This window comes from Anabrus simplex, chromosome 1 (genome assembly GCF_040414725.1).
Source record: "Anabrus simplex isolate iqAnaSimp1 chromosome 1, ASM4041472v1, whole genome shotgun sequence".
NCBI classification, from domain to species: Eukaryota; Metazoa; Arthropoda; class Insecta; order Orthoptera; family Tettigoniidae; genus Anabrus; species Anabrus simplex.
In genome coordinates, this window is record NC_090265.1 from 689,820,162 (window position 1) to 689,846,304 (window position 26,143).

At 40.4% G+C, this 26,143-nt stretch overlaps 1 protein-coding gene across 1 annotated transcript in view; it reads right to left on the reverse strand.

Moving 5' to 3' along the window:
* LOC136857343 (transferrin) overlaps positions 1-26,143 on the reverse strand; it is a 95,614-nt gene that overhangs the window by 33,256 nt on the left and 36,215 nt on the right. Inside the window, exons 4-7 of the mRNA XM_067135951.2 lie at positions 11,223-11,356; positions 8,427-8,571; positions 2,835-2,992; positions 842-1,011 (exon numbers count right to left, since the gene is read on the reverse strand). Of these exons, the coding sequence (XP_066992052.2) occupies positions 842-1,011; positions 2,835-2,992; positions 8,427-8,571; positions 11,223-11,356 (607 nt within the window). The remainder of the gene's footprint in view (positions 1-841; positions 1,012-2,834; positions 2,993-8,426; positions 8,572-11,222; positions 11,357-26,143) is intronic.

A 26,143-nucleotide genomic window follows, 5' to 3' on the forward strand; every position in this document is an offset into this window, starting at 1 on the left:
ATGTCTTTATGAACTGCATGTGCATATCGTATGGTGTCCAAACCTGCAGTAGCTCCTATTGATTTATTAGCTTTAGAACAACAGATTTGGTGTACTCAAGGAGAGCCGGGAAAGAAACGGGCAAATAAGCTAGCTCTTAGTCACAGAATGGAGCAGTGGTAACAGAGATAGGAAGATGATTTACAAGAGAAATGGATCAAACAGCTGGTACCATCCTTGCTTGAATGGGTCGACAGAAAACATGGCTAAGTAAATTATTACTTTACACAATTCTTGACAAGACATGGATACTTTTGAAGTTTCCTTCAAAGAATAGGGCAAGTGAGTAGCCAAATGTGTATTTACTGTGGTGACATTGATGATGTATTCCATACATTTTGGTATGTAACAATTCGTTATCACAACAAAGATGTTGGACGCTAAGCAGGGAGATCTGACACCAGATAACATTGTACATGTTATGCTGAAAAATCAGGAATCTTGGGATCAAGTAGCAGTGTATGTGGAAAGTATATTTCATCAAAAGAAGAGAGATCTAGATGCCTATGAGCTACAATAGAGGAGAAATGAAGGAGGAGGAGGGGGAGGAGAGGGAGGATAAAGAAGAAGAAGCTTCATGCACAACACCATCCTGAAGTAATGCAAGAGGGGTTCTGGGTTGGAGACACACATTGTGGGAGAAGGGTGTTTGATTTTTAGTGGGTAAGAGTCCTACATACTTGTAAAATGAAGACCCTCACAAGCATCTTATTGAAGATTTTCCATATTCCCTCATAAAATAATAACAATAATTATTATAATAAAAACAACCACATTCAAGTTTAGATGCAGCACCGTTTACCTGGATAGATCAGCATTGGCAAGGAATCCCTGCCAGGGTCGTGCAGCCCAGCGACATGGCCTCTCTGTGATAGGTTTCTTGCTGCCATCAGGACACAGATAGGCATAGTCGAAAAGATTATAACCAGTGTTGTTGGTAACAGTGTAAGGTGGCTCAGAACCAATAGGAATCTATGGATGAAAAATAGTCTTTCTTAAATTGCATAAAAGTAAAAATATTTTAATATGATATAGGATCAGACATAAACAAAAATATAACAGCTTGTAAAAAGGAAAACCATTGGTGGTTTCAGGAGGTGGGCCCAGGCCCAAATTTTGAAAAAAAAAAAGACTTAAAGAACAGATTCATGAAAACAAAACCCGGCAGCAAAGACACAAGTATGGCGAGAATCATATAAGTTTCATTTTTGATCCATATTGACAAGAATTGCATATGGTTTGGTTTAAATGGTCCACCTATTCAATACAAACACATCTGAATACAACTATATCTTAGTATCAGTTATATCCTCATTTTAAAATTAATTTTGGTACTAGTTTCCACCTTTTTGGTCATCATCAGCCATCACAATCATTGGTACATAAAAAAATTAAACACCTGAATCCACACATAAACACACATAAAAACACATAAAAACACTTTAAAACACTCCAAAAAAGTTTGTGTAGTGATCTTGTCAGTGACAATCAGATCGACAGTCATAATTGCCAGCCACAAAACAGCTTTTCTTCTTTTCCTTTTTAGCTATGGCAATTTGGGTTTTATATCTATGACAGAGTGGAGGTCTTCAGTTATAATACTTCTAAGGTATTTAAAATTATCCACCTGCTCAATAGTTTTTCCCTTTACAGTTTCTTGATTATAGCTTTTATGCCTTCACTTCCAAGTATCGTGAATTTGGTTATTTTTTTTATTTATATGGTACTCATTCCATACTCTTTGCACTTCTTTATTTCTCAAAGCATTTTGTGGAGGGCCTTAGCGTTTTCAGTTATTACCACCATATCATCTGCAAACAAGATGCATTGAATTGTCTTGCCTCAAATGTTGACTCCCGTCAGTGGATGCAGAGTGTGTCTCAGTCCACAAGTGGCCACAGCTGGTCCGTGCTCCAACAGCTCTGCACTCCGACCGGCCAATCGAGCAGAGGCGAGATGGTCACAGCTGTACTGTGGCTCTGCACCTCTGCATTTGGGAGACTGGACAGGGCTGGACCTCATGGCTGGCCCCAACCGTCGGCTATCCTGAGAGTGGTTTTCCATGGTTTTCCATTCTCCTGCACTAAGGCGAATGCTGGGACAGTTTCTAGTATAGGCCACGGTCACCAACCCCCTCACCTTCTCTGAGCATCTCCTTCACTGTAACAAATCTTCTGGCCTGAGAGATAGCATCACCTTCTAAGAGGCTCGCCTCCCCCTTCAGGGGAGGAATGAAAATGTTTTAGTAGTAGTGTTGACTCCTCTCTTTCCATACAGACTTTTGCAAATGATTTCCTCCAAGTAAAAGTTAAACAGAGTTGATAAACAGCAGCCTAATCTAACTCTTCTCCCTATTCCTATTTCTTCTGTTAATTCTTCTCCTATTTTCAGTTTTGCTGTTTACTTGTAATACAATTCCTTAATCAGTCTTATCTCTCCCATTCAGATCTGAGCTTTTTAAATATTTTCATGAGTTTATCCCACCTCACTCTATAGAACTCCTTCTCTAAGTCTATATAGGTTACAAGTTAGGAATAAATACTGTCTATCTGAACCATGTTTTCTTCTGTGGAAATGTTATGACCTGAACTATATTGGACCAATGTCATTTTTAAATTCAGGAGATAACAAAGGTAATTTATTTACTCCAATTCACTAACACCACTCAAACAGAACATTTAAAAATGAGCATGTATAATACAATATGATGAAAAGAATATAATGTTTCTTTTCTTTAAAGCTGATGGAGATTTGAGGAAATTAAATGCTACAGGTAGGAACTGCCAAATACTTACTCCAAAGTGTTTCTTTACAAAGTAGGTCTTTGTCCATGCTATTTGACCTCCATTGTCAGACAGACAGCGAAGAGCACCATCGTAACCAGAGTATTTGTCTGGGTAGTCACATTTGGCAGGATCTTCACACAGCTGACACAGGTTAGAGTAGTCATGCTCTGTAACAAAGCAATTATGGTACATAGTCACTAAGAAAGTAGTAAATTTAAAACTGAGGGTGGTAGACGAGATATAATTAGATATGATCTCTTAACTTCCCCCCCTAGAATTTACAATGTGGTATCACTCAAGGTGCAGTCACAATAACTGTGGCTGTCAGCCATCAGACTGGTAAGGCTACAAGTTTGTCTAAAAGACAACAGGTAGTATTGAACCTACACACAATGGCTGAGGTTTTGTGATAATATACATTGGTAAGAGAAGGCCTATAGCCCACATGCTTTCAGTAGCATTGTAAAAATCTGCTTCCACCCCTCCCAGCTCCATTTGGACTGGCCCCTGCTGAGCCACAGCCTGTTATAGTCTATAATGTAGTTTCATTGAAGGTGCAGCCATAGACTCCTACAACCAACAGTCTATAAGGTGGTATCATTCAAAATTCAGTCACTGTCTCCTATATCGAGCCTATAATTTGGTATCACTCTCACTGCCTCCTATATGGAGCATACAATGTAATATCATTCAAGGTTCTGTCACTGCCTCCTATATGGAGCATACAATGTAGCATCATTCAAGGTTTGGTCACTGCCTTCTATATGGAGCATACAATGTAGCATCATTCAAGGTTTGGTCACTGCCTTCTATATGGAGCATATAATGTAGCATCATTCAAGGTTCAGTCACTGCCTCCTATATGGAGCATACATTGTAGCATCATTCAAGGTTCAGTCACTGCTTCCTATATGGAGCATACAATGTAGCATCATTCAAGGTTCAGTCACTGCCTCCTATATGGAGCATACAATGTAGCATCATTCAAGGTTCAGTCACTGCTTCCTATATGGAACATACAATGTAGCATCATTCACGATTCAGTCACTGCCTCCTATATGGAGCATACAATGTAGCATCTTTTATGATTCAGTCACTGCCTCCTATATGGAGCATACAATATAGCATCATTCAAGGTTCAGTCACTACCTCCTATATGGAGCATACAATGTAGCATCATTCAAGGTTCAGTCACTACCTCCTATATGGAGCATACAATGTAGCATCATTCACGATTCAGTCACTGCCTCCTATATGAAGCATACAATGTAGCATCATTCAAGGTTCAGTCACTGCCTCCTATATGGAGCATACAATGTAGCATCATTCACGATTCAGTCACTACCTCCTATATGGAGCATATAATGTAGTATCACTCAAGGTTCAGTTACTGCCTCCTATATGGAGCATAGAATGTAGTATCACTCAAGGTTCAGTCACTACCTCCTATATGGAGCATACAATGTAGTATCACTCAAGGTTCAGTCACTGCCTCCTATATGGAGCATATAATGTAGTATCACTCAAGGTTCAGTTACTGCCTCCTATATGGAGCATACGATGTAGTATCACTCAAGGTTCAGTTACTACCTCCTATATGGAGCATACAATGTAGTATCACTCAAGGTTCAGTCACTACCTCCTATATGGAGCATACAATGTAGTATCACTCAAGGTTCAGTCACTACCTCCTATATGGAGCATACAATGTAGTATCACTCAAGGTTCAGTCACTGCCTCCTCCTATATGGAGCATATAATGTAGTATCACTCAAGGTTCAGTCACTGCCTCCTATATGGAGCATATAATGTATCACTCAAGGTTCAGTTACTGCCTCCTATATGGAGCATATAATGTAGTATCACTCAAGGTTCAGTCACTACCTCCTATATGGAGCATACAATGTAGTATCACTCAAGGTTCAGTCACTGCCTCCTATATGGAGCATATAATGTAGTATCACTCAAGGTTCAGTCACTGCCTCCTCCTATATGGAGCATATAATGTAGTATCACTCAAGGTTCAGTTACTGCCTCCTATATGGAGCATATAATGTAGTATCACTCAAGGTTCAGTTACTGCCTCCTATATGGAGCATACAATGTAGTATCACTCAAGGTTCAGTCACTACCTCCTGTATGGTGCCTACAATGTAGTGGCTTACCATATCCAGTATCCTTGACAGTTTAAACCAAATCAGTCATTGCATCCTATGGAGTCTACAATGTGGTATCATTAGAGGTTTCATCATAGCCTTCTCTAACAGCATACAATGTGGTACCATATCACTGAAGGTTCAGCCACTGATTTCTTCAACAACCTACAATATAGTATCATTGAGTCCTTTTCTAACAAACTGTTTACAGTATGACATCTTTACTGTTTCAGTCAAGTCTGTGATAAAAATCCACAGTACGTTACTGGGATCGTGACTTTGCTTCAACAAGGAATATATATATATTGCAGATTTGTTCATACATATTTTCTCATTGCTGCATCTTGGAAAACTGCAGTGTGATAATGTTTCAGCTTAGAACTATGACCAGAAAGGTTCTGTCATCTAAGACTCAGTATTACTTGAACTACATCAACAAATTTTCATTCTAAGTGATACATGTGGAGTGGGTCAGTATTTCTTCCCTCTACCTTGTCACATAATGGTATTTTGAGGTGCAACAACGATATGATAGACTTCTTATTGCTCATCAAAGTGTCATAAATGATTAGGTGACATTAAAAATTTGTGGTTTAGCATTTAAAATCTAAATAAAACAGTCTTAATTTCAAGTTTAGCCATTCATAGTAGATAAGCTTTCCCAATCTAGTACTTTGTAGTCAGTTGGATCTTGATTACATAAATAATTTATACTAACAGACCTAAATTAATTAATTTAATCACCACATTTTATTTTTACTCCTATTCATTATTTATAAACCAGAAAGTTTTGATAGAAATTAACTCTACTAAGCACGCCTGTAAGCCAAAGAAGAAATAAAGAAAATGTGTTAATCTCAATGCATTCAACCCAATAATACACTGACTGACAGAGCAAATGCAACACCAAGAAGGAGTGGTCAGAACTTTATGCCAATTGCAGGGTAGACTGACGTCACTGAGGTATGCTCATGATGTGAAATGCGCCGCTGTGCTGCGCACGTAGCGAACGATAAATGGGACATGGCGTTGGCGAATGGCCCACTTCGTACCGTGATTTCTCAGCCGACAGTCATTGTAGAACGTGTTGTCGTGTGCCACAGGACACGTGTATAGCTAAGAATGCCAGGCCGCCATCAACGGAGGCATTTCCAGCAGACAGACGACTTTACGAGGGGTATGGTGATCGGGCTGAGAAGGGCAGGTTGGTCGCTTCGTCAAATTGCAGCCGATACCCATAGGGATGTGTCCACGGTGCAGCGCCTGTGGCGAAGATGGTTGGCGCAGGGACATGTGGCACGTGCGAGGGGTCCAGGCGCAGCCCAAGTGACGTCAGCACGCGAGGATCGGCGCATCCGCCGCCAAGCGGTGGCAGCCCCGCACGCCACGTCAACCGCCATTCTTCAGCATGTGCAAGACACCCTGGCTGTTCCAATATCGACCAGAACAATTTCCCGTCGATTGGTTGAAGGAGGCCTGCACTCCCGGCATCCGCTCAGAAGAATACCATTGACTCCACAGCATAGACGTGCATGCCTGGCATGGTGCCGGACTAGAGCGACTTGGATGAGGGAATGGCGGAACGTCGTGTTCTCCGATGAGTCACGCTTCTGTTCTATCAGTGATAGTCACCGCAGACGAGTGTGGCGTTGGCGTGGAGAAAGGTCAAATCCGGCAGTAACTGTGGAGCGCCCTACCGCTAGACAACGCGGCATCATGGTTTGGGGCGCTATTGCGTATGATTCCACGTCACCTCTAGTGCGTATTCAAGGCACGTTAAATGCCCACCGCTACGTGCAGCATGTGCTGCGGCCGGTGGCACTCCCGTACTTTCAGGGGCTGCCCAATGCTCTGTTTCAGCAGGATAATGCCCGCCCACACACTGCTCGCATCTCCCAACAGGCTCTACGAGGTGTACAGATGCTTTCGTGGCCAGTGTACTCTCTGGATCTCTCACCAATCGAACACGTGTGGGATCTCATTGGACGCCGTTTGCAAACTCTGCCCCAGCCTCGTACGGACGACCAACTGTGGCAAATGGTTGACAGAGAATGGAGAACCATCCCTCAGGACACCATCCGCACTCTTATTGACTCTGTACCTCGATGTGTTTCTGCGTGCATCGCCGCTCGCGGTGGTCCTACATCCTACTGAGTCGATGCCGTGCTCATTGTGTAACCTGCATATCGGTTTGAAATAAACATCAATTATTCGTCCGTGCCATCTCTGTTTTTTCCCCAACTTTCATCCCTTTCGAACCACTCCTTCTTGGTGTTGCATTTGCTCTGTCAGTCAGTGTATTATGAATAATCTGAGAGGCTTTGACAGGATGTTCTTCAGCAGGATGAAAACTTGTGGGTTGTTCATATATTTTAAGTGCTTGCAGGAAAACAAAAAAGAAAGCTTAATAATATTTCACTAGGAAATTAACATATTAATATCTTCATGTGTAAGAGTGCTAGGAGTTATCAAAATCGACTTTCAACCTATCAGTCGATTTCGATTACAATGTGATTGTGAAAATTCAATATTCAATGCTAGAAGTTGTCTGTAGATTTTGGATGATTCGTATGCTCATCTTGATATTCTCATTCTTTGAAAGTTCAGACAGGGGCAGCAATTGGGAACTAAGAGTGGGTGGCATAAAATTGTATAGGCAGCAAAATGTACCCAGGTCTGGTGGATATTGTGGTGGGGGGTGTGCATCAAATTGAGAGAAATAGCTACAAAATAGTAAAATGTTTATGTTCTCTGAGTAAACTGTCTGAGTGAGACTACCAGACTGATGAATGTGCATGGCAAGTGGGTGAATCATGTCTCAATGTCCATGACTTTGGCAAAAATATATACCCTTGCTACCCTTCCCCACAGGACATGTTACTCATTGCTGCACGGGTCTCCACTAATTGCAGTGGCGCCATATGAATCAGTTAGCAGCAGCAAATGACATTTTATGCATGTTTCCACTATTTTTAATAGTTGAAGAAATTAAAGGAAAGAATTATGTGATAAGGCAACAGGGTTTGGATAAATTGCTTTAAAAAAACTTCCTAGCTTCAGGCAGCTAAAATGAAATAAAAGTTTAATTTCTTCTCCATAAAATTGGAGGGCAATTCTCCCCCACATCCTCTGTAGAGGGCAGTTCTCCCCCTCATCCTCTGTAGAGGGCAATTCTCCCCCTCATCCTCCTTAATTGCCACTACTAGATCTGGACCTCGTTTTCCCTTCTGATTAGTGTTAAGAGATGATGGCTGACCAATTACACTTCCTCTTAATAATCACACCACTATGATTACCTTATCATGTCTCACTGAAGCAAATTATTTTCTTATTAGGGCCTATCTTTAGATTTCTGTACAGCACATTTAATTTGTGAGTGCACTAGACTTTTGGAACTAGATCAAGATAACTTGAGTACTAAATATGGGATTAAACATCTACTTACTCAGACGTTGGTTGATGGCAGGGTCTTCCGACCATGTACCGACAAGACAGGCCTTGCTGAAGAGCTGAGAAAGGGCTTTCAGTTCATTCTCTCGAGCACTCAAAGTTGGATCAGAGGTGAGTGACAGGACTCCCATCTTTGTCAGCTGTAAAAGATTATAAATGTTACTAAGTTACTAAATAAAATACTCTTAAAAAGGGACTGAAAATAACATTTGAATGGAAAAATTGGATCCTGTTTACACACAACAAGCAACTTTGAACTTAAAAGTGCATAGTATTTTAAACGTAGTTTCTTGTCTTTATGAGATATGTAATAATGAAGGTAATAATAACAATAAAAATGAACTTAAAAGTGCATAGTATTTTAAACATAGTTTCTTGTCTTTATGAGATATGTAATAATGAAGGTAATAATAACAATAAAAACTGGGATTATTAGTGAGTGGGATTGCTGCTTATGTTAACGTCCTATGGCTATGGTAAAAAGCTATGAACTCAGGAGGCAAGGGGTTTCAAACTTCACCATCGTCTGTTCTGAGAATGGTTTGCTGTGCTTTTCTATTTTCACTTCCCACCAAATGGTCTGACCATAACGGGCTGAGTGGCTCATATGGTTGAGGCGCTGACCTTCTGACCCCAACTTAGCAGGTTCGTTCCTGGTTCAGTCCAGCAGTATTTGAAGGTGCTAAAATATATCAGCCCCATGTCAGAATATTTGCTGGCATATGAAAGAACTCCCGCAGGACAAAAGTCTGGCACCTCGGTGTCTCCGAAAGTTAGTGGGACATAAAAACCAATAATATTATTACTGGGATTAACATTCACCATCACTCATTTTATCTTTATTAGCCCCCTAACAGGGGTTGGCGCCAGGAAGGGCATCCAGCCGTAAAAATATGCTATATAATTTCATCTCACCTCACCCCTGGCCCCGTATGAGGAAATGGAACATACATTATTATTATTTTATATATATATATATATATTCGTTTAGCCCCTTAAGCAGCACGTGGAACCATTAAATAGCACTGGTATTCCTCATCTTCTTGTTCTTCTTATCTTCCCAAAACTTCCTCATCCTTTCACTATGGGTCTGCCGTCTTTCTTGTGTCCATGAGTTTTTGAGTTTCAAGCTTTTCTTAGATGGATTCTTGAGTGCAAATTTATGGCTGTTGATCTTTTGTCTGTATGTATTCCTTGTGGTTGCCATTGGATCAACGTCGACTTCTGCGAGGTCCTTTTGTGCATCCACTAGCCAGCGAGCTTTGGATTGTCGGTTTCCATTGATAATAAGAAATATTTTCTTAGTCAGTCGTGAGTCATCAATTCGTGCTAAATGTCCATAAAATTTCATACGCCGTTTGCGTGCGACTGAAGTGAATCACTCAGTTAATGAGTAGAGTTCTTCCAAGCTTTTTTGCATCCATTTACCCTCTTGAAACTTGGGCCCGAATATCTTCCTCAGTACCTGTCGTAAATTTTCTCAATGTCCTTGATGTTAAAGGTAAGTGCTGATGTTTCAGTTGCGTATTATTATTATTATTATTATTATTATTATTATTATTATTATAATTATTATTATTATTATTATTATTATTATTATGTTTTCATGGCCTCATCGGACCACTTCAGTCAATCATTTTCTGGTCACCTTCTTTGCTAAGTTTCCTTTCCGAACTGCCCAGTAGATTTTCATTCATTCTGACATCCTCTGTCGTTCCTCATCTGTAAATATCCTTTTCATTGTATATCATTTGTCTATTTTTGGTTTAAATCTTATTTTATGTTCTTCAGTTCCTTTAAATGTTCTGTTTTGTTTTGCAGATCGTCCAGATTTATTTGCAGTTCTTCCATATCCTCTCTAATTTCCTTAATCCTTCAGAATCCAGAGTTTCTCTGTAATTTTTCTTGGTAATCTGGTTTCTGGTGTCCTCATAAAGTGACCAAAAAGGGGATCCCCTTCTTCCGTATAGTATCTGTGATAGGCTCCAGTTCTCCGTACACCACTTCATTGGCACTATCCACCATTGTCCACTTTTTAATTTTTTTAAATTTATGCATGTTCTAGCTATTCTTCTCTCTACTTTGGCATTTTGTCAATTTGTTTCTCTGAGTGACTTTAAAGCAGGCCTACCGTGCACAGGGTGCACCTCTCTTTCATGACCGAACCAAAGGAAAGGGACTTTAAATGACTATTAAAATATGCACCGATAATGTATAATCATAAAATGTAAATTAGAACCATAACATACATTATGTTAAGTATTCTTGCAATGTTGATTTTGTAAAAACTATGCTTAGTTTTGTGTCGAATTTGGTTATTCTTTGAGTCATAATTTGTCGTTTATTTTAGGAAAAATTTGCTGGTATATCTGAGCAAATTTTAATTCTAAAGAATTTGAGCCCAAGTTACAATATGATCATTTATGATTAAGATATTCCTTAAGTGGAGCGTCCGTGGCTCAGACGGTAGTGCGTCGGCCTCTCATCGCTGGGTTCCGTGGTTCAAATCCCGGTCACTCCATGTAAGATTTGTGCTAGACAAAGCGGAGGCGGGACAGGTTTTTCTCCGGGTACTCCGGTTTTCCCTGTCATAGTCTACTTCATTCCAGCAACAATCTCCAATATCATTTCATTTCATCTGTCATTCAATAATCATTGCCACAGAGGAGCTTCGGCAGCCAGCACAATTCCTATCCTCGCCGCTAGATGGGGGTTTCATTTATTCTATTCCTGTCCCGGTTGAATGACTGGAAGCAGGCAGTGGATTTTCATATTCCTTAAGTCAACGTACCTTGGTGATGGGGATCTTGTAGCCTACATTGCGTCCCACTCCTGTGTGACAGGACTTGAGACCTCGCAGTCCTTGGACACTGCTGATATCCAAGTCCTTGTGGATCACGGCCACTGCTTCATAACGGAACTCCTCTGAAAGAAAAGAAAAATATATAAATAAAATAGAAATGAAAAGAGAAAAATTAATAATATGTTGTCGTCGCGTAGAGTGCATGTTAAACAAATATTTCTATAATACTGTTTATTTGATAGGTCCCAAAGACCGAGGGGAATGGCCGCGCATGTTAACGCGCTATGGCGTCAAGCTCTGCACTCGGGAGGTAAGTGGGTTCGAACCTCACCATCGGCTGTCCTGAGAATGGTTTCCTACGGTTTCCCATCATCACTTCCAGGCAAATGCCGGGGAAGTTCCTAATCATAAGCCACAGCCGATTCCTTCCACTTGCTTACAAAATTCCATTCACCATTCGTTTCATCCTCTTGAGATTCTCAACTGAGGTTAGCGTATGGAAAGGCATCCGGCTGCAGAGAAATGCCATTTTATCTCATCTCACCTTATCATCGACCCCATATCAGGAAACGGGACATACATTTCTACATAGGCCCCAACGACCAAATACTTACATTAAGGGGCCATTAATTTTTCAAGTAGTAGTTCTAATGATTTTCATGAATGTCCGTGACTTATAGAAAGGATTTTGTCCAAATTGTTCAGCAATAGACCAGATGAATATTTGATTTTCTTCACAACATTGTAGGTCTACTTGGAATAAACTTGCAGGTTATTTGAGTCATGTTGAATGCATATGGTACACGCTGAAGAGAAGTTAAGTACTAAATAGAATTGACCAAGTGGACACCAGTGGGAACCGAAATCACTGGAAAACCCTGGGAACCAATCGTAAAAGTTCACAACATCTTTATCGGGAACTACGAAAGAATCAGGAATCAAGAGAGAGGAAATATATATATATATATATATCGTCGCTGCTGTGCCAAAATTGCGAATGTGACAATGCTCTTCATATCCATTATTTCCCTTAAATACGACATACTCTAGGAATGAGTAAATATGTCATACAAACATACATTCCTACAGTACGGTACAGTAAGTTTCATTTTCCTTTACATATATGCATAGGAAAATGAACTCAATGAAAATTGTTCTGAAGGACTGCATATCAATATTTGGCTGGGAGGCATGACCAGTCTTAGGGAAATAATTATATTACTCCGACAATAGAATCACGGATATGTTTTTGGGCTTAGAATACGAGAGAACGAGTACAGATTATTTGGTTGTTCCCCTCTTAGTAGCCTCTTACAACATGTAAGGGGTACAGATACTGCATCCTTTCACTCCAATGGCAGCTGATCCAGCACACAACATTCCCATGCCATGCCACAAGATAGCTTCACCTATCAGATCTACATCCAACCAAATGGCAGCTGATGCAGCACACAACATTCCCATGCCATGCCACAAGATAGCTCCACTTATCAGATCTACATTCAACAAAATGGTTGCTGATTTAACACACGATTTTATGGCTATAAATATTTGCAAGATACGTATTATGAGAAAAATTCTCCTGTCTTCGGTGACATTATCGTGTATAAGGGGCTTTGCTGCGACCTGGACGAAACGCCAAAGACGTGGCGCTATTGGTATAGAAGGTAGAGTTCTGGCACGTGGTAATAACGTGAGGAAGACGATGACAAAGCCTTAGCCCAAATAGATGACGAAAACTGGTTGCCTGGTTACCACGGTGTCGATTTTCTGTCCGCACAAAATTGATGACGCAAATTTCAGATATACCTCTAGCTCAAAATCATATCCATGTTAATTACAAGAGAATTGTCTGGGTTGGGAACTTTGTAGGATGATCAATTTAATTTAATGGTGGTAGTCATTCTGCCGTAAAATTGTTTTTTACATACTTGAAATAGTCATTTGTTGGTGTAGTTTTAAATGGAGCATGGTGCGTCGAAGACGTGGATTGCAATAAGTAAATTTGTGTCCTCGTGCCTTTTCAGTCCACTGGTGGGTGGGGGTAGTAGAATACATCCACGGTATCCCCTGCCTGTCGTAAGAGAAAAGGGGGCCCGGAGATCTCTAATTGGGAGTCGTGACATTGCATCCTCTTCATTGTACGAGGCAACTCACTTTCATTTTTTTCCTTTCTGACCTCCCTTGCTCAACTCTTGTTCTTTTGCGACCCCAACGGTATTAAAATTGCGAGGCTTAGGTTGTCTTTCATTTTCACCCGGTTCGTGACCCTTCCCTTTCTTTGGAACCATCAAGCACTAAATTAGTAAGAACTTTTACAAAATGTGCTCCCAAAATTAAAAAATCTGGGTGCTAATGTAATCATAGGCCTAAACGTAAACTATCTCCATAGCCACTTGCAAATATTTCCAAGCAATACGTATGTTAATTTCTGTAAGTGTTCTAAATACAATGGCATTAGAAATCCAGATGTGTATAAGTATTGTTTGTGTTGCGTAGGTGTATAATTTAATATGATTTGTGAATCGCGTATGCGTCCAACTCCTTGGCTAATTGTTGATGTTGAGGCCTACGGTTCAAATGGTTCCGGGTTCGATTCCCGACCGGGTCGGGGATTTTAATGGCATCTGTTTTAATTCTTCTGGCTTGGGGACCGGGTATTTATGTCTGTCTCAACACTCTCCTCTTCATATTCAAACACACTACCACTAACCACTACAGAAACACGCAATATTGATCCCGCCACATAGGGTTGGCGTCCAGCTCCATGGCTAAATGGTTAGCGTGCTGGCCTATGGTCACAGGGGTTCCGGGTTCGATTCCCGGCAGGGTCGGAAATTTCAACCATCATTGGTTAATTCCTCTGGCATGGGGGCTGCGTGTATGTGTCGTCCTCATCATCATTTCATCCTCATCACGACGCGCAGGTTGCCTACGGGAGTCAAATCGAAAGACCTGCATCTGGTGAGCCGAACTTGTCCTCGAACACTCCCGGCACTAAAAGTTCGACACAATTCGCATTTACGACCCCACAGGTGTGGGGAAAATGGTAGTAGAAGACGAAGTAGTAGAATCGCTTATGCACTATCGTTTTTGGCTTGTTCAAGGTTTTCACTGACGCATTGTCCGACTCATTGGCTGAACGGTCAGCGTACTGGCCTTCGGTTCAGAGGGTCCCAGGTTCGATTCCCGGCCGGGTCGGGGATTTTAACCTTAATTGGTTAATTCCAATGGCACGGGGGCTGGGTGTATGTGTTGTCTTCATCATCATTTCATCCTCATCACGACGCGCAGGTCGCCTACGGGAGTCAAATAGAAAGACCTGCACCTGGCGAGCCGAACCCGTCCTGGGATATCCCGGCACTAAAAGCCATACGACATATAATTTACTGACGCATTCATTGTACTTTACAAAATTAGGACTAATTTGGCGAAATCAATGTCTTATTGAGAATCTGTATGACAAACTTGTTCTTAAATGCCTTCAGTACGATTTACAAGAAATCTGTGTTGACCAATACAAATTATTTCAAATTTTTTAAAACAATGCAAGGAGGAATACGATTGGTAGAAAACTTCGTTGGTGCGGGAAGTTTTTTCGCATAGGGTTGGCAACGCTGAGTAGTATAACGAACAAAAAATAACCTATCCCACTTTAAGGCCGGGAAAAGAATGTTGAAAGTTTGTTGAAATCCCCAAAACAATGTCTAGTTCGCTTGTACACCTAATGGAAAACGTTGTGTACTCCGGAGCGTACGGACGCCGGCAGAATTACATACTTGCAGGGATGTTCAGTTCCGGACGGTCTGGGAGAAGTGGAGAGCGTGGAATTCGGAGAAATCTTTAAAATCTGGCGTCAGAATAACGTCCTTTAAGGTATTTCTTTACCAAAAATATCTCCCTTATAATTCAATTAATTGTACAAATTTTGTTTACAATATTTACTTTTATGTTACGAAGTAACAAGGGCTATTTTTCTTAGGTTATGATTATAAAGTTACCCAATTTTATGGCCCAGGCTGCCACATGGCATGACGTCTGGAAATAAGAAAAGAACCCTTAATGCATCCCTTGAATATGCCTATTTAAAATGTCATGCGTCCGCATCTGTGGTGTAGTGGTTAGTGCGATTAGCTGCCACCCCCGGCTCTGCCACGAAATTTGAAAAGTGGTACGAGGTCTGGAACGGGGTCCATTCAGCCTCGGGAGGTGAAATGAGTGGAGGTGGATTCGATTCTCAACTCAGCCATCCTGGAAGTGGTTTTCCGTGGTTTCCCACTTCTCCTCCAGGCAAATGCCGAGATGGTACCTAACTTAAAGCCACGGCCTCTTCCTTCCAATCTCCCCATCCCCCCAAAAGGCTCCTGTTCAGCATAGCAGGTGAGGCCGCCTGAGCGGCGTACTGGTCATTCTCTCCAGTTGTATCCCCCGACCCAGTGTGTCACGCTCCAGGACACTGCCCTTGAGGCGGTAGAGGTGGGATCCGTCGCTGAGTCCGAGAGAAAAACCAACCCTGGAGGGTAAACAGATTAAGAAAGAAAGAGAAATTTGTCAATTCAGTGCGACGGCGGTTTGATGCTTTTATCAATGCTAATGGAGGGCGTTTGAACATTTCATGTAAGACAGAATTTCTTGAGATATGCTGGTACGTTCTGTACCCCTGTGTTTCCCATAATTAATATACTATGCAGAGTTGTAGAAAATGAGTTCTAACAAGGAAATAAAGTGTTTTCGGACGTCGTACAGTCGAACCTGGATATCTCGAACCTCTATTACTCGAATTTTCAGTACCTCGAAGTAACTTGAATTTCCCGGCCATTTGTCTTCTCCTTCATGTGTAGGGTAAAGGGGGCTAAGAGTTCGCAGCGTTTAAGAGTACGCATAGTTGTTTTCGTGTAGTTGGGAACACTGCAGTTCTGTTTTGGCGGTCGTGCAGTGAAGTTATTAGCGATCGTGACTGTATCCCAAAAGTTTGTGGTTTTAGCTCGAGTGGTTTGATTTCTACAGGTAAATATCATATTAGTGCATTCTAATAAACTTTTTTCTTAGTTCCTTACTTAACTAGCATTAATTTCTAACATATACCAGGGGTAATTTCAGTCCATCATGAAGTAGTGCACTCTATAGCCTCGCTGATCGTATGCATGCTGTCTGCTTGTCTGACAAGTGGTGTGATCTAGCGATGATTATTTACAACTGTTGCAAAGTGGCCAAGAGTGCGCACTGGTTGGAAGCCCAAGAGTACGCGCGAACTCTTACACGCTCGACGTGCGTACTCTTTGACGCTCGCCTTGTTTAGGGAAGGAAACGATTGAAGCACTACCTCTTTCACTCACCCTAATGTCAGATACAGGCTATATGGTTGCTGATCTCTTTGCTAATAACTGGCTTCCACATTTCCAACATGTTAAGGCGTCAAATGACGACCCGATGCTTTTGATCCTCGACAACCACAGTTCTCATTGCTCACTACAAGCAGTGGAATTCTGTAGAAAGAACAATATAACACAGCTTTCGATTCCTCCACACACCACTCATAAGCTTCAACCTTTGGACAGGTGTTTCTTTGGGCCCTTAAAATCTGCTTATGCAGATGAAGTAGACGATGGTAGCCTAACCTGGGACACCTATACGCAAGACTGTCATAACCAGTCCCTTCAGAAGAGCCTACAGTAAAGTTGCAACAGTTCCTCTGGCTGAGAAATCTTTTGCTTGCACTGGAATTTTCCCCTACAACCCAGATATTTTTACAGACATTGATTACCATCCAGCCACAGTGACAGTGATTCCAGCACAGTGTGTGACCTCGGGAGAAAGTAAGACTTCGTCACAAAATGTTACGCCAAAACAGCCCGGGACTGCACCTCATCAGTCGAATTCTCCACCACGTTGCTCACTAGATAGGATTTCTGTTCAAACTCAGACAACACCACCTACAGTTCCTGCTCGCCAAAACTCTGAAGAATTCACAGAGCGGGTCAGTGTGCGGCCTTTATACCCCCTGCCCAAACGAGCAGACGAGTCGACAAAGAAAAGAAGAGATTTAGATCTAAGGTCTGAAATTCTTTCTGATTCCCGCTACAAGAAACAGCTCGAGACAAAATTAACAGCAGCAACGGAAAAGAGTCGGATAAAAACAAAAAGAACTGTGAAATATTCAAAGCAAAGTAGCACCGATAAACAAGCAAGTTCCCAACAGTCAACATCAGGAACGGCAGAGGGTAATGAAAAGCGAATTACATCGAGAGAGGAAGAAGAAACTTATTGCGCTGGCTGTGGTGAAAATTTCGCCGAGGAATGGATCAAGTGTTGTATTTGTGATCAGTGGTGGCATGAGGAATGCTCTGGTTATGAAGGGATCGATGCTTTCGTGTGTGATCGTTGCGCTTAGATGATTTCTTAAGTGCGAACTCTTAGACGGATTCATCGCGTACTCTTACCCGACAGTTCTGCCAAGAGTACGCAAATACATATTTCATTATTTTTGTGATTTTACGATTTTTGTGCCATGTTAATAACACTTTGATACTGTATATATGTAGGCTGATAGACAATGTATATTAAGTCAAATGTACATGATTATTATTCCAAACATTAAAAATTTATAAGTGATTTTGTGTATAGTGCGTACTCTTAGCCCCCTTTACCCTATTTATTTCTCTATTACTCGAAATTCGGTTACACGAATTTCTCCATTTCTTGAAACAAACATTTCCTCCCTCGAAGCAAAAAATACTCTGAAACTCGAATTTTGTGCAACATTGACCGTGCAATACGGCATTTGTAGTTTGTGAGGAACAGTTAACAAGTAAAGAAAGGTTTACAGTGATGCTGGGAGCTAATATGACGGGAACCGAAAAACTAAAACTAATGATCGGAAAATCGGCGAAGCCTCCCTGGTCCTCGGGTGTCAATTCATTACCGGTCACGTACGAAATGAACGCCCCAAGTCGCGGACGACAAGCTCCATTTACGAATCTCAGCTGCGTGGTATTGATAAGAAGTTTCAACGTGAAGGGAGGAAAGGTTAATAGAAACAAACAGAAGAGACTACCGGATTTCCAAAGATGTTAACGGAGGGTATACGGAAAGCCCTATCTTCACAATGTTAAAATACATCACTTTTAAGGAACATTTTCTCAGTAACTGTTTGACACAGACACTTGAATTTTTTATATATTATAAACAGGTATATTAGCTTTGTACTGATGCTACTTTAAAATAAAGGTCACTCTTTGGAAAAAAGTATATTTTTATTATTAATGCAAAATTGTTTGCTAAAATTCTCATGAATTTTTTCCAACCCACCTCAGAAATTTTGCAATATGTTTGTTTTTATTGCTTCAGAATGTATGGCATACTCTTACAAAGGAGTACTGAAAACGTCATAGTGATATCTGTAATAGTTTTTGAGATAATGTTCCTTTTGCAGGAAAAAAGTAAATTTGTGGGAAATCACCTCCAAAGTTTCAACATCAATGCATGCCTGTTGCATAGCTGGGATTATCAGCATCCTCTTGCAATTCATCAAGAAGATTCTTCTTGGTGGCTCTCCTGTTTTTTCCACAGTTCATGATGTACTTGGTAGCATTTTCAGATAATCTTAGTCTCTCCATGTCTATAGAATACATAGCATTTACTGTTCGGGAGCCCACCTGCTGCTCTGCTCTTCTCTAATGACCGAAGGCCATATATTAATCTAATATTTACAGTTTACAGGCTCTTGTCTTGCTGTGAACTATTTACAACTGAGGAACTGAAAAACTTGACACTGTATTAACAACATGTACAGAAAAGTTCTAATTCAGCAGCAAGGCCAATATGTCTGTTTGTTTTCAAGGAAATTCCACACGTACCACACTCTTTCCAACATACATTATGTTTTAATATATCAGATAAAATTGATATATCTATCACTTCACGTCCAGTACGAAATTTATCGTATTTCTGTTCGATACCATTCAGTTTTCTATTAGATGAGCTCTCAGTCCCATCAGCTCTCTTATCAGACGGGGCTTCACGAATATTTTCACTCACGTTTTTTAGGGTAGGTGTACTCGGCCCTGCTTCACACCGTGAAGGTTCTAAACAAGGGTTTTTTGGCAGAGTTTAAGAAGTACATTTCTTATTTTACCACAGGTTTTCTGCACACTTTGTTCGAAAATCGAGGCATAACTTCCACAAACTTCACATAAACTCACAGAAAGAAGTTGCGAAAAAACGCGGGCCAACTTATTGATAAACAGCAAACAAAGGACTATCAATAATGTAAGCTGTTACAATATGACCAACGGACAATAATATAAGACAACATTTCTTTCAAACAAAAAATTAATTCCTAGATCAGCGCGATATGCACAAAAATAATGAAACGTCAAAATGTTGACAACAAGGCCTCCGCCACGCCATGGCAGAATACTCGCCGTGCGTAAGACAATAAATTAAAAAATAATTAAAATGTTTCTAGACATTATTTGTTCAAGATTTGTATGTCATTTTAAAGAGGAAATTCCAAAGTTTAATAACAATTAAAAACTTTTTTTGATATTTGCCCCCAAAATTGCTTTCCGTATACCCTTAAAACCCGGCAACGCCGTGCGGTACCGTATAGTACCAGTGCGCCTTACTTCTGATTTTCTCATACTGATCCTTACTTGCGCCATAAATCTGGCAACTTCGCTTTACATTGTCAAGGAGATACTCTCTACAATGCCTAAAATCAACAAAAGGTTTTATTTGAGTATTTGTTTGCGGCAACAACTGCTTGTAATTTGAGATCGTGTCGAGAGGAATAAAAATGACTACCTGTCTAAAGTAAGTTGCTTTACTTTGTTTATAAATATTGACAATACGATTTTGTATCATGTGATTTATTTTCTTGAAATATAAGTCCATGAATTGAAATAACAAGCAAATGGTCAGCATTCCTGTGTCAGCTGTTATGACACAAATTATTCCGTTGGTACCGTATGGTACCGCACGGCGCTTACCATGCCTCTCTGTTTACTTTCTCCTCCTTATTTCTAAGGGTAACAATTCATACTGTAGTTGCAAATAATGATGTATGTGTGTCATAAAACTCTATAATTGTATATTTTACTTTTAAAAATTAAACGGCATGACATACTGAACCACTGGAATCTAAGGTATTATCCAAGGAAGATGAAGGGGGTCTCGCAGATAATCTTACAGGAGGTCAATCACGGGTACCAGCAGAAATAGTGCTAAAGCAACAAATTCCGCACAGGAGTAGATAATCCATGTCCGATAATGATTCATGGCCCGGGAAGAGAGCGAAATCATCACCTCATCCACCAGGTACCTGGATGGCGTATGGCCATATTTCACTCCAATTCCCTAGTGCGAAATTTTCCACTTTTCGATATATGATGCCGACCGAAATATGAGGTTTTTCTTTACGATGAAATTATGAATTTCTTGTGCTCTGAAGTATATGCTTTTTACAAACGAAAAATAACCCCGAAGAAATGAAAATTTCATCGGCATTTTCCTTCTAAGTGGCTATGTGTAAGTACCACAATCAGAAAAGGGTAGGTGCAAAATATTTAATACGACATATATATTTGGGTGGTATTTTAAGGTAAATAAATGCAGTTGTTTACACCTTGAGATTCAATGGCGTACATCACTATATCGCTCCGACAAACCAAAGCAGGAGCTGTGCGGCGAACGAATGCGAATTCCGCGGCCGCACAGAATGCGTCACGTGTAGTGTGGGCGTTTGTGTAAACAGCATTTTGCCATTCTAAACTAGTGAAGAGTGGAAATAGGTGACTAAATAAGAAAAGCTGAAGTAATATTACTCGTATTTCCTAAAGATATGTCACGTCTGAGCTAATGTTATATTTCGGAATTCCAAAGGGATATCACAAATAAACCTATAAACACCGTTTCTTCTTTTGTTTATTGCTCAGTAATTTGTAAGTGGTATTCTGTAACAATATTAAGCATTCAGTTTCATGGTATTCTAAAGAGGTAACAATTTTTATGTTCCAACCAAAAGCTATGTCAAGCGCCGTGCGGTACCGTATGGTACCAGGCCCTCATTTAAAAACCAACGATTCAATTTTTAGAAAAATGACTTTTAAATGTTCTCTGATATGTGAATGCTGGGAATATTAAACAAAAATTTAAAAAAAACGAAAATTGAAAACTCCGGCGTTCCCGGGTTAACGGAGGTATGTTTCTTGTTTCACTACTTTATCCTGTCTTCTAAAAAGTTACTATAATTAGGGTTATAAAGTGATGCTGTAAAATACAGTTTGTTGTTATATGTTTAAATACTGTTAAAAATAATGTATTCAATATAAGCCAGTAGATACATATGATTCAATTATATGCTATACATGCTCAGAAACGATATTCTCTATATCTCGAAATTTCGATAACTCGAAATAAAATTTAGCTCCCGAGGTAATTCGAGATATCGAGGTTCCACTGTACTTTATTCAAATACAGTAGAGATAATACGCGACAATGAGCGAGGTATCGAGGGACAGCTATTGGAGCTCTCTCTAGCAAGTAGACCTGAAAAATACTGATTTTGTCATAAGAGCACGTGTATTTGTGTGTGAAGTTTTTGGTGTTATTTATGCGTTTTCAGAGAGTTGACATAATTAAATAGTAGCGTGTGTCATTCCTTGATATCTCCTCTCAACATGAGGGGAAAGGTGTGTGCTGTGTTTGGCTGCAGTAATTACGAAGTAGAGAAGAATGCGCGGTCGTTCTTCAGGTTCCCTCGTGACAAGAAAATGTAAGTAATATTGTGTTTGCATATATATTCTTCCAGTGACAGAGATTGTTATACTACTTCATAATCTTCTGACCTGCTCGACCCATATTTTAACTGGCTTAAAATGTAATACGTATATTTTATTGTATAGTGCAGCAGTTAACCTTCAATACCGATGTGTTGTTGTAGGTGTGATCTGTGGGGTTTGAAATGTCACAGAAGTGATTTGGATAAGGTGTACAAGAAAGAAGGGACGTTACGCTTATATAAGAATTATAAGATCTGTTCAGATCATTTCCAGGCCAGCGACTTTAAAAATCCTCGACTATACAGCCAAGGGTATGTTACATTTTTACTCTAATTGTACGTAAATATTCCTCAAAGCATCACTATCGACAACATTTTCATACTTTTCTTTCTTTCATCCCTCTTCTCAGATTAAAGCCGGAATTTTATAGGTTTTCTTTCTGTTAGTAGGCTTCATGTTAAGAGGAAAATTGTCCAGCTATTAAATATTAATTCATTGCACCATACATGTAAGGAATGTGCCGATATTTTTATTGACAAGTGTCTTAATGTGATGACACAATGTTTTTAAATGAGAAAAAAGACAAATCCAACCGTAAGAGTTCAGGCAGGAATGCTGAAGCTAAAAAAGTAATGCATAAATGAAAGATCAATCCATTTCACACCTTGTTTATATGTCTAATTTCAGTCTTTGAATAATAACCTTTTAAATAATTCTTCATTCATTTATCCAGAATTGCTTTGGCAACTTCGAAGTTAATATATCTCAATAACACTTTCTTTCTAGACGTAATTTATTTTTCCATTTCCGTATATACATTTCCATTGATATTTAAATTTAGCGTGATTTTTTTCAGGCCAAGTCACTGGGAGCGCCACCGTCGAATTGTCTCCCATTTTAGCAAGGCTAAACCCGTAAGTGTCGCGTATTGTCTCTACTGTATTTGCTTTATTGTTACATTCTGTATGTCACATACGTATTTAGCAGCAGATGATGCGTGTTAGTATGGTGAAGGATAGTGGTTTGTGTGAGTTACAGGAATGTTAGGGACAGCACTAACACCTGTTTCCCGAGTGAAGTGAACTGACCTTTTATGATCAAAATCCCTTGACCCAACCGGGTATCGAATCCAGGACCTGAAGTCCAAAACGCTGACCACTTCGCCATAGAGCCGGGCACTTTTCGAGTTAGAAGAACAGGTGTTCTAAGTTTATGAGAAGCTGTCTTTGAGAACCATTTCCAAATAGACACTAGCCAGAGGCGTAAGGAACACGGCGCGGGTCCGCCTGCAGGAAACGAAGTTGGGCCCCCTCAAATAAATTGTATAAAACCTATCGATAACATACAAAAAAAAAAAAAACCTACAGCAGAGACGAGCATAGCCCCGTGGTGTAGGGGTAGCGTGCCTGCCTCTTACCTAGAGGTCCCGGGTTCGGTTCCCGGCCAGGTCAGGGATTTTTACCTGGATCTGAGAGCTGGTTCGAGATCCACCAGAGTCCACTCAGCCTAAGTGAATAGAATTGAGGACGGTGAGTTGGCGGTCTAGAAAGCCAAGAATAACGGCCGAGATGATTCGTCGTGCTGACCACAAGACATCTCGTAATCTGTAGGCCGCCGGGCTGAGCAGCAGTCGCTTGGTTGGCCAGGGCCCTTCAGGGCTGAAGTGCCATGGCGAGGGGGGGGGGGAGGGAGGAGTCGATACGAGCATAACTGTAATGCGATCTATATCCGTTTAATATGTACAACGGACTTATTATTACAAACTAAATAAGTTATTAATAGGTTTTAATTTTAAAATAAAATTTGTTGAAGGTATTGAAATACACCACAAATAAATATGTTTCTATTTTATATTTTACACTTTTTAAAACCCTACTGTACTCACATTTGAGTCTAAAGGAACTGGACAATGTGGTGTGCTTTCTGAGATTTACGATTTCGTTGAATCTGTCTTAGGTCATACCTTTATGCCAAAGTTTTGAAAATTATCATTTTGCGGAAGAAACAGTAACAGGAATAATTAGGTCTAAAATATGATATATTGGTACCAATTTTTACTGGGTTTTCTTATAACAATTTAGCGCAGGTAATCAAAGTAATAACAATAATTGCAGTCAGATTACTGCAATTACTGGCAATTACTCTTTCACGTGCAGAATGGTATTCGGGTAAAATTATGTGTTCATTTTTTTCTGGGAAAGTCTGCGGGCCCCTTAAGCCCTTAAAGCATTGCAGGCCTTGTATAGGCCCTGACGTTACGCCACTGATACTACCTGCATGTATACTGAGGTTAAGTGCGTTTTATTGTTGATAACGTTTGTGAAGTTTTTCAGCCGCAGTGTTATTCATGGAAGGCGACTTGCTCGGTTGTAAACATGACCCTGGGACCGAATCAGAGGACAGGCGTGGCTCTTGATTATAATATCCGCTTGAAATCGTGAGCGTGCTAGCATTGTTCGGTGGAGTGAACTAACAGTGAGAGTGGGTGTGCAAAGTGCGTTATGTCAGTTTGGTAGTGACCAAGCGCATTTTATTCGCGCTGTTCGTGAAGTTGGCCAACAATATAGAATGACTTCTTACACTGAGCACCACCCCTGAGTGAGTACTGAACTGAATTCCCGCTAACTGGATGGCCGAGTAGTCCACTGTCAATCATCATTTCCCAGCTGTTCTGCTTGTTGGCTAGTCACAGGCCTTGTTGCGGTATCTATTGCTTTGCCCACAGAAGCTCAATTTTCACAGTGTATGTATGTTATGAGAGCTTAATTAAAAAGCATTATGTCTTCCAGAGGTGGTGGTGGTGATTATTGTTTTAAGAGGAAATACAAGTAGGCAACCAGAACGGAAAATATTTACTAGCATTAAAGCAAGGCAAGGATCAATCTACCAAAATCAATGGAGGAGAATCCGGTAAGTAAAAGTGCTTCAATTGTCATTCTCATTACTTAAGCCAGAATTATTATACGTTGTGTTGTTATCAGTGAGTTAGGTTACTGATTCATGATAGTTCTAATGAATCAATTCTGTTTTGGAACTGAAGACAAGCACAAAGAATGTGCTTACTTCAATATTTTAACATTTTAAACTGTCGAAATTATAATTGGGGAATAGATGCAGTGATTTTTACAGAGTGCTGTAAAACTGATGATAATGTAGTTCTCTCTAATGTATAGATTCAAGTTCTGCACCTTCTATTCCTGAAGAACTTCAGTACATTTTGAACTTCGACGATTCCCAGGAGGAGCCAGACTTCAGTATCATTGACTTCGTCTGATTCATCCTGTTCTGGTGCAAGGGCGCCCATACTCGGAGGCAAGGGGGGGGGGGGCGGTATTACGTAGAAGAGGTAGTACCGACCCCACCAACAGGCAGAGGATACCGTGGGTGTTATTCTACCGCGTAATAAAAGTCGCTATTCATCTTCCAAAATATTAAAAATTCTACCCCCAGGTCTAGTCCCCCCCCCACCCTCTACAAAGTGTCATATGGGCGCCCATGTTCTGATGTTATTGAAGGTACATCCCAGAATAAAATAAGAAGAGGATGTCACACAAGGAAGGTGCGAGTAGTTCCTTTTTAAATCCTTCAGAGAGTGAAGCTAGTACTGAGAGAAATGTCAGTGATATTGCATTAATTGAAAAATTCCACACATTTAAAATGTCAGTGCATGCACCTTCCCGTAATTTTGAAAGAAACTGGATCTGTCCGTTAACATAAGTGGAAAAGTGCCAGTGGGCAAAACAAAAGCAGTTACGTCTCAGCGATGTGTATGATGACTTTGTAAGATCCTGAAACGCCGCAGACCATCGACCATTAATTCCTAGTCCCTGGCCATACCCATACGGAATATGATTGTGATCACAGTATGATAGAAAAAGCAAAGACGAGGTTCAATGGAAACACTGATCAACCTAACGACTGGGTCCAACTGATCAGGTACTCCACCAAGAATAAGCCTTTTATCGTAAAGGAAGTGAACCGGGAAGAACTTTTGGATTTCTCTGGGCTTTTGCGAGGTCTTCTGCAACACAGGAAAGTAAACAAAAACGGAGGTCGTCTCAACTGGAGGGAAGTAAAATGGTTGCATTTTGACAAGAGTGACATGGGTACCAACCATTATGAAACAAA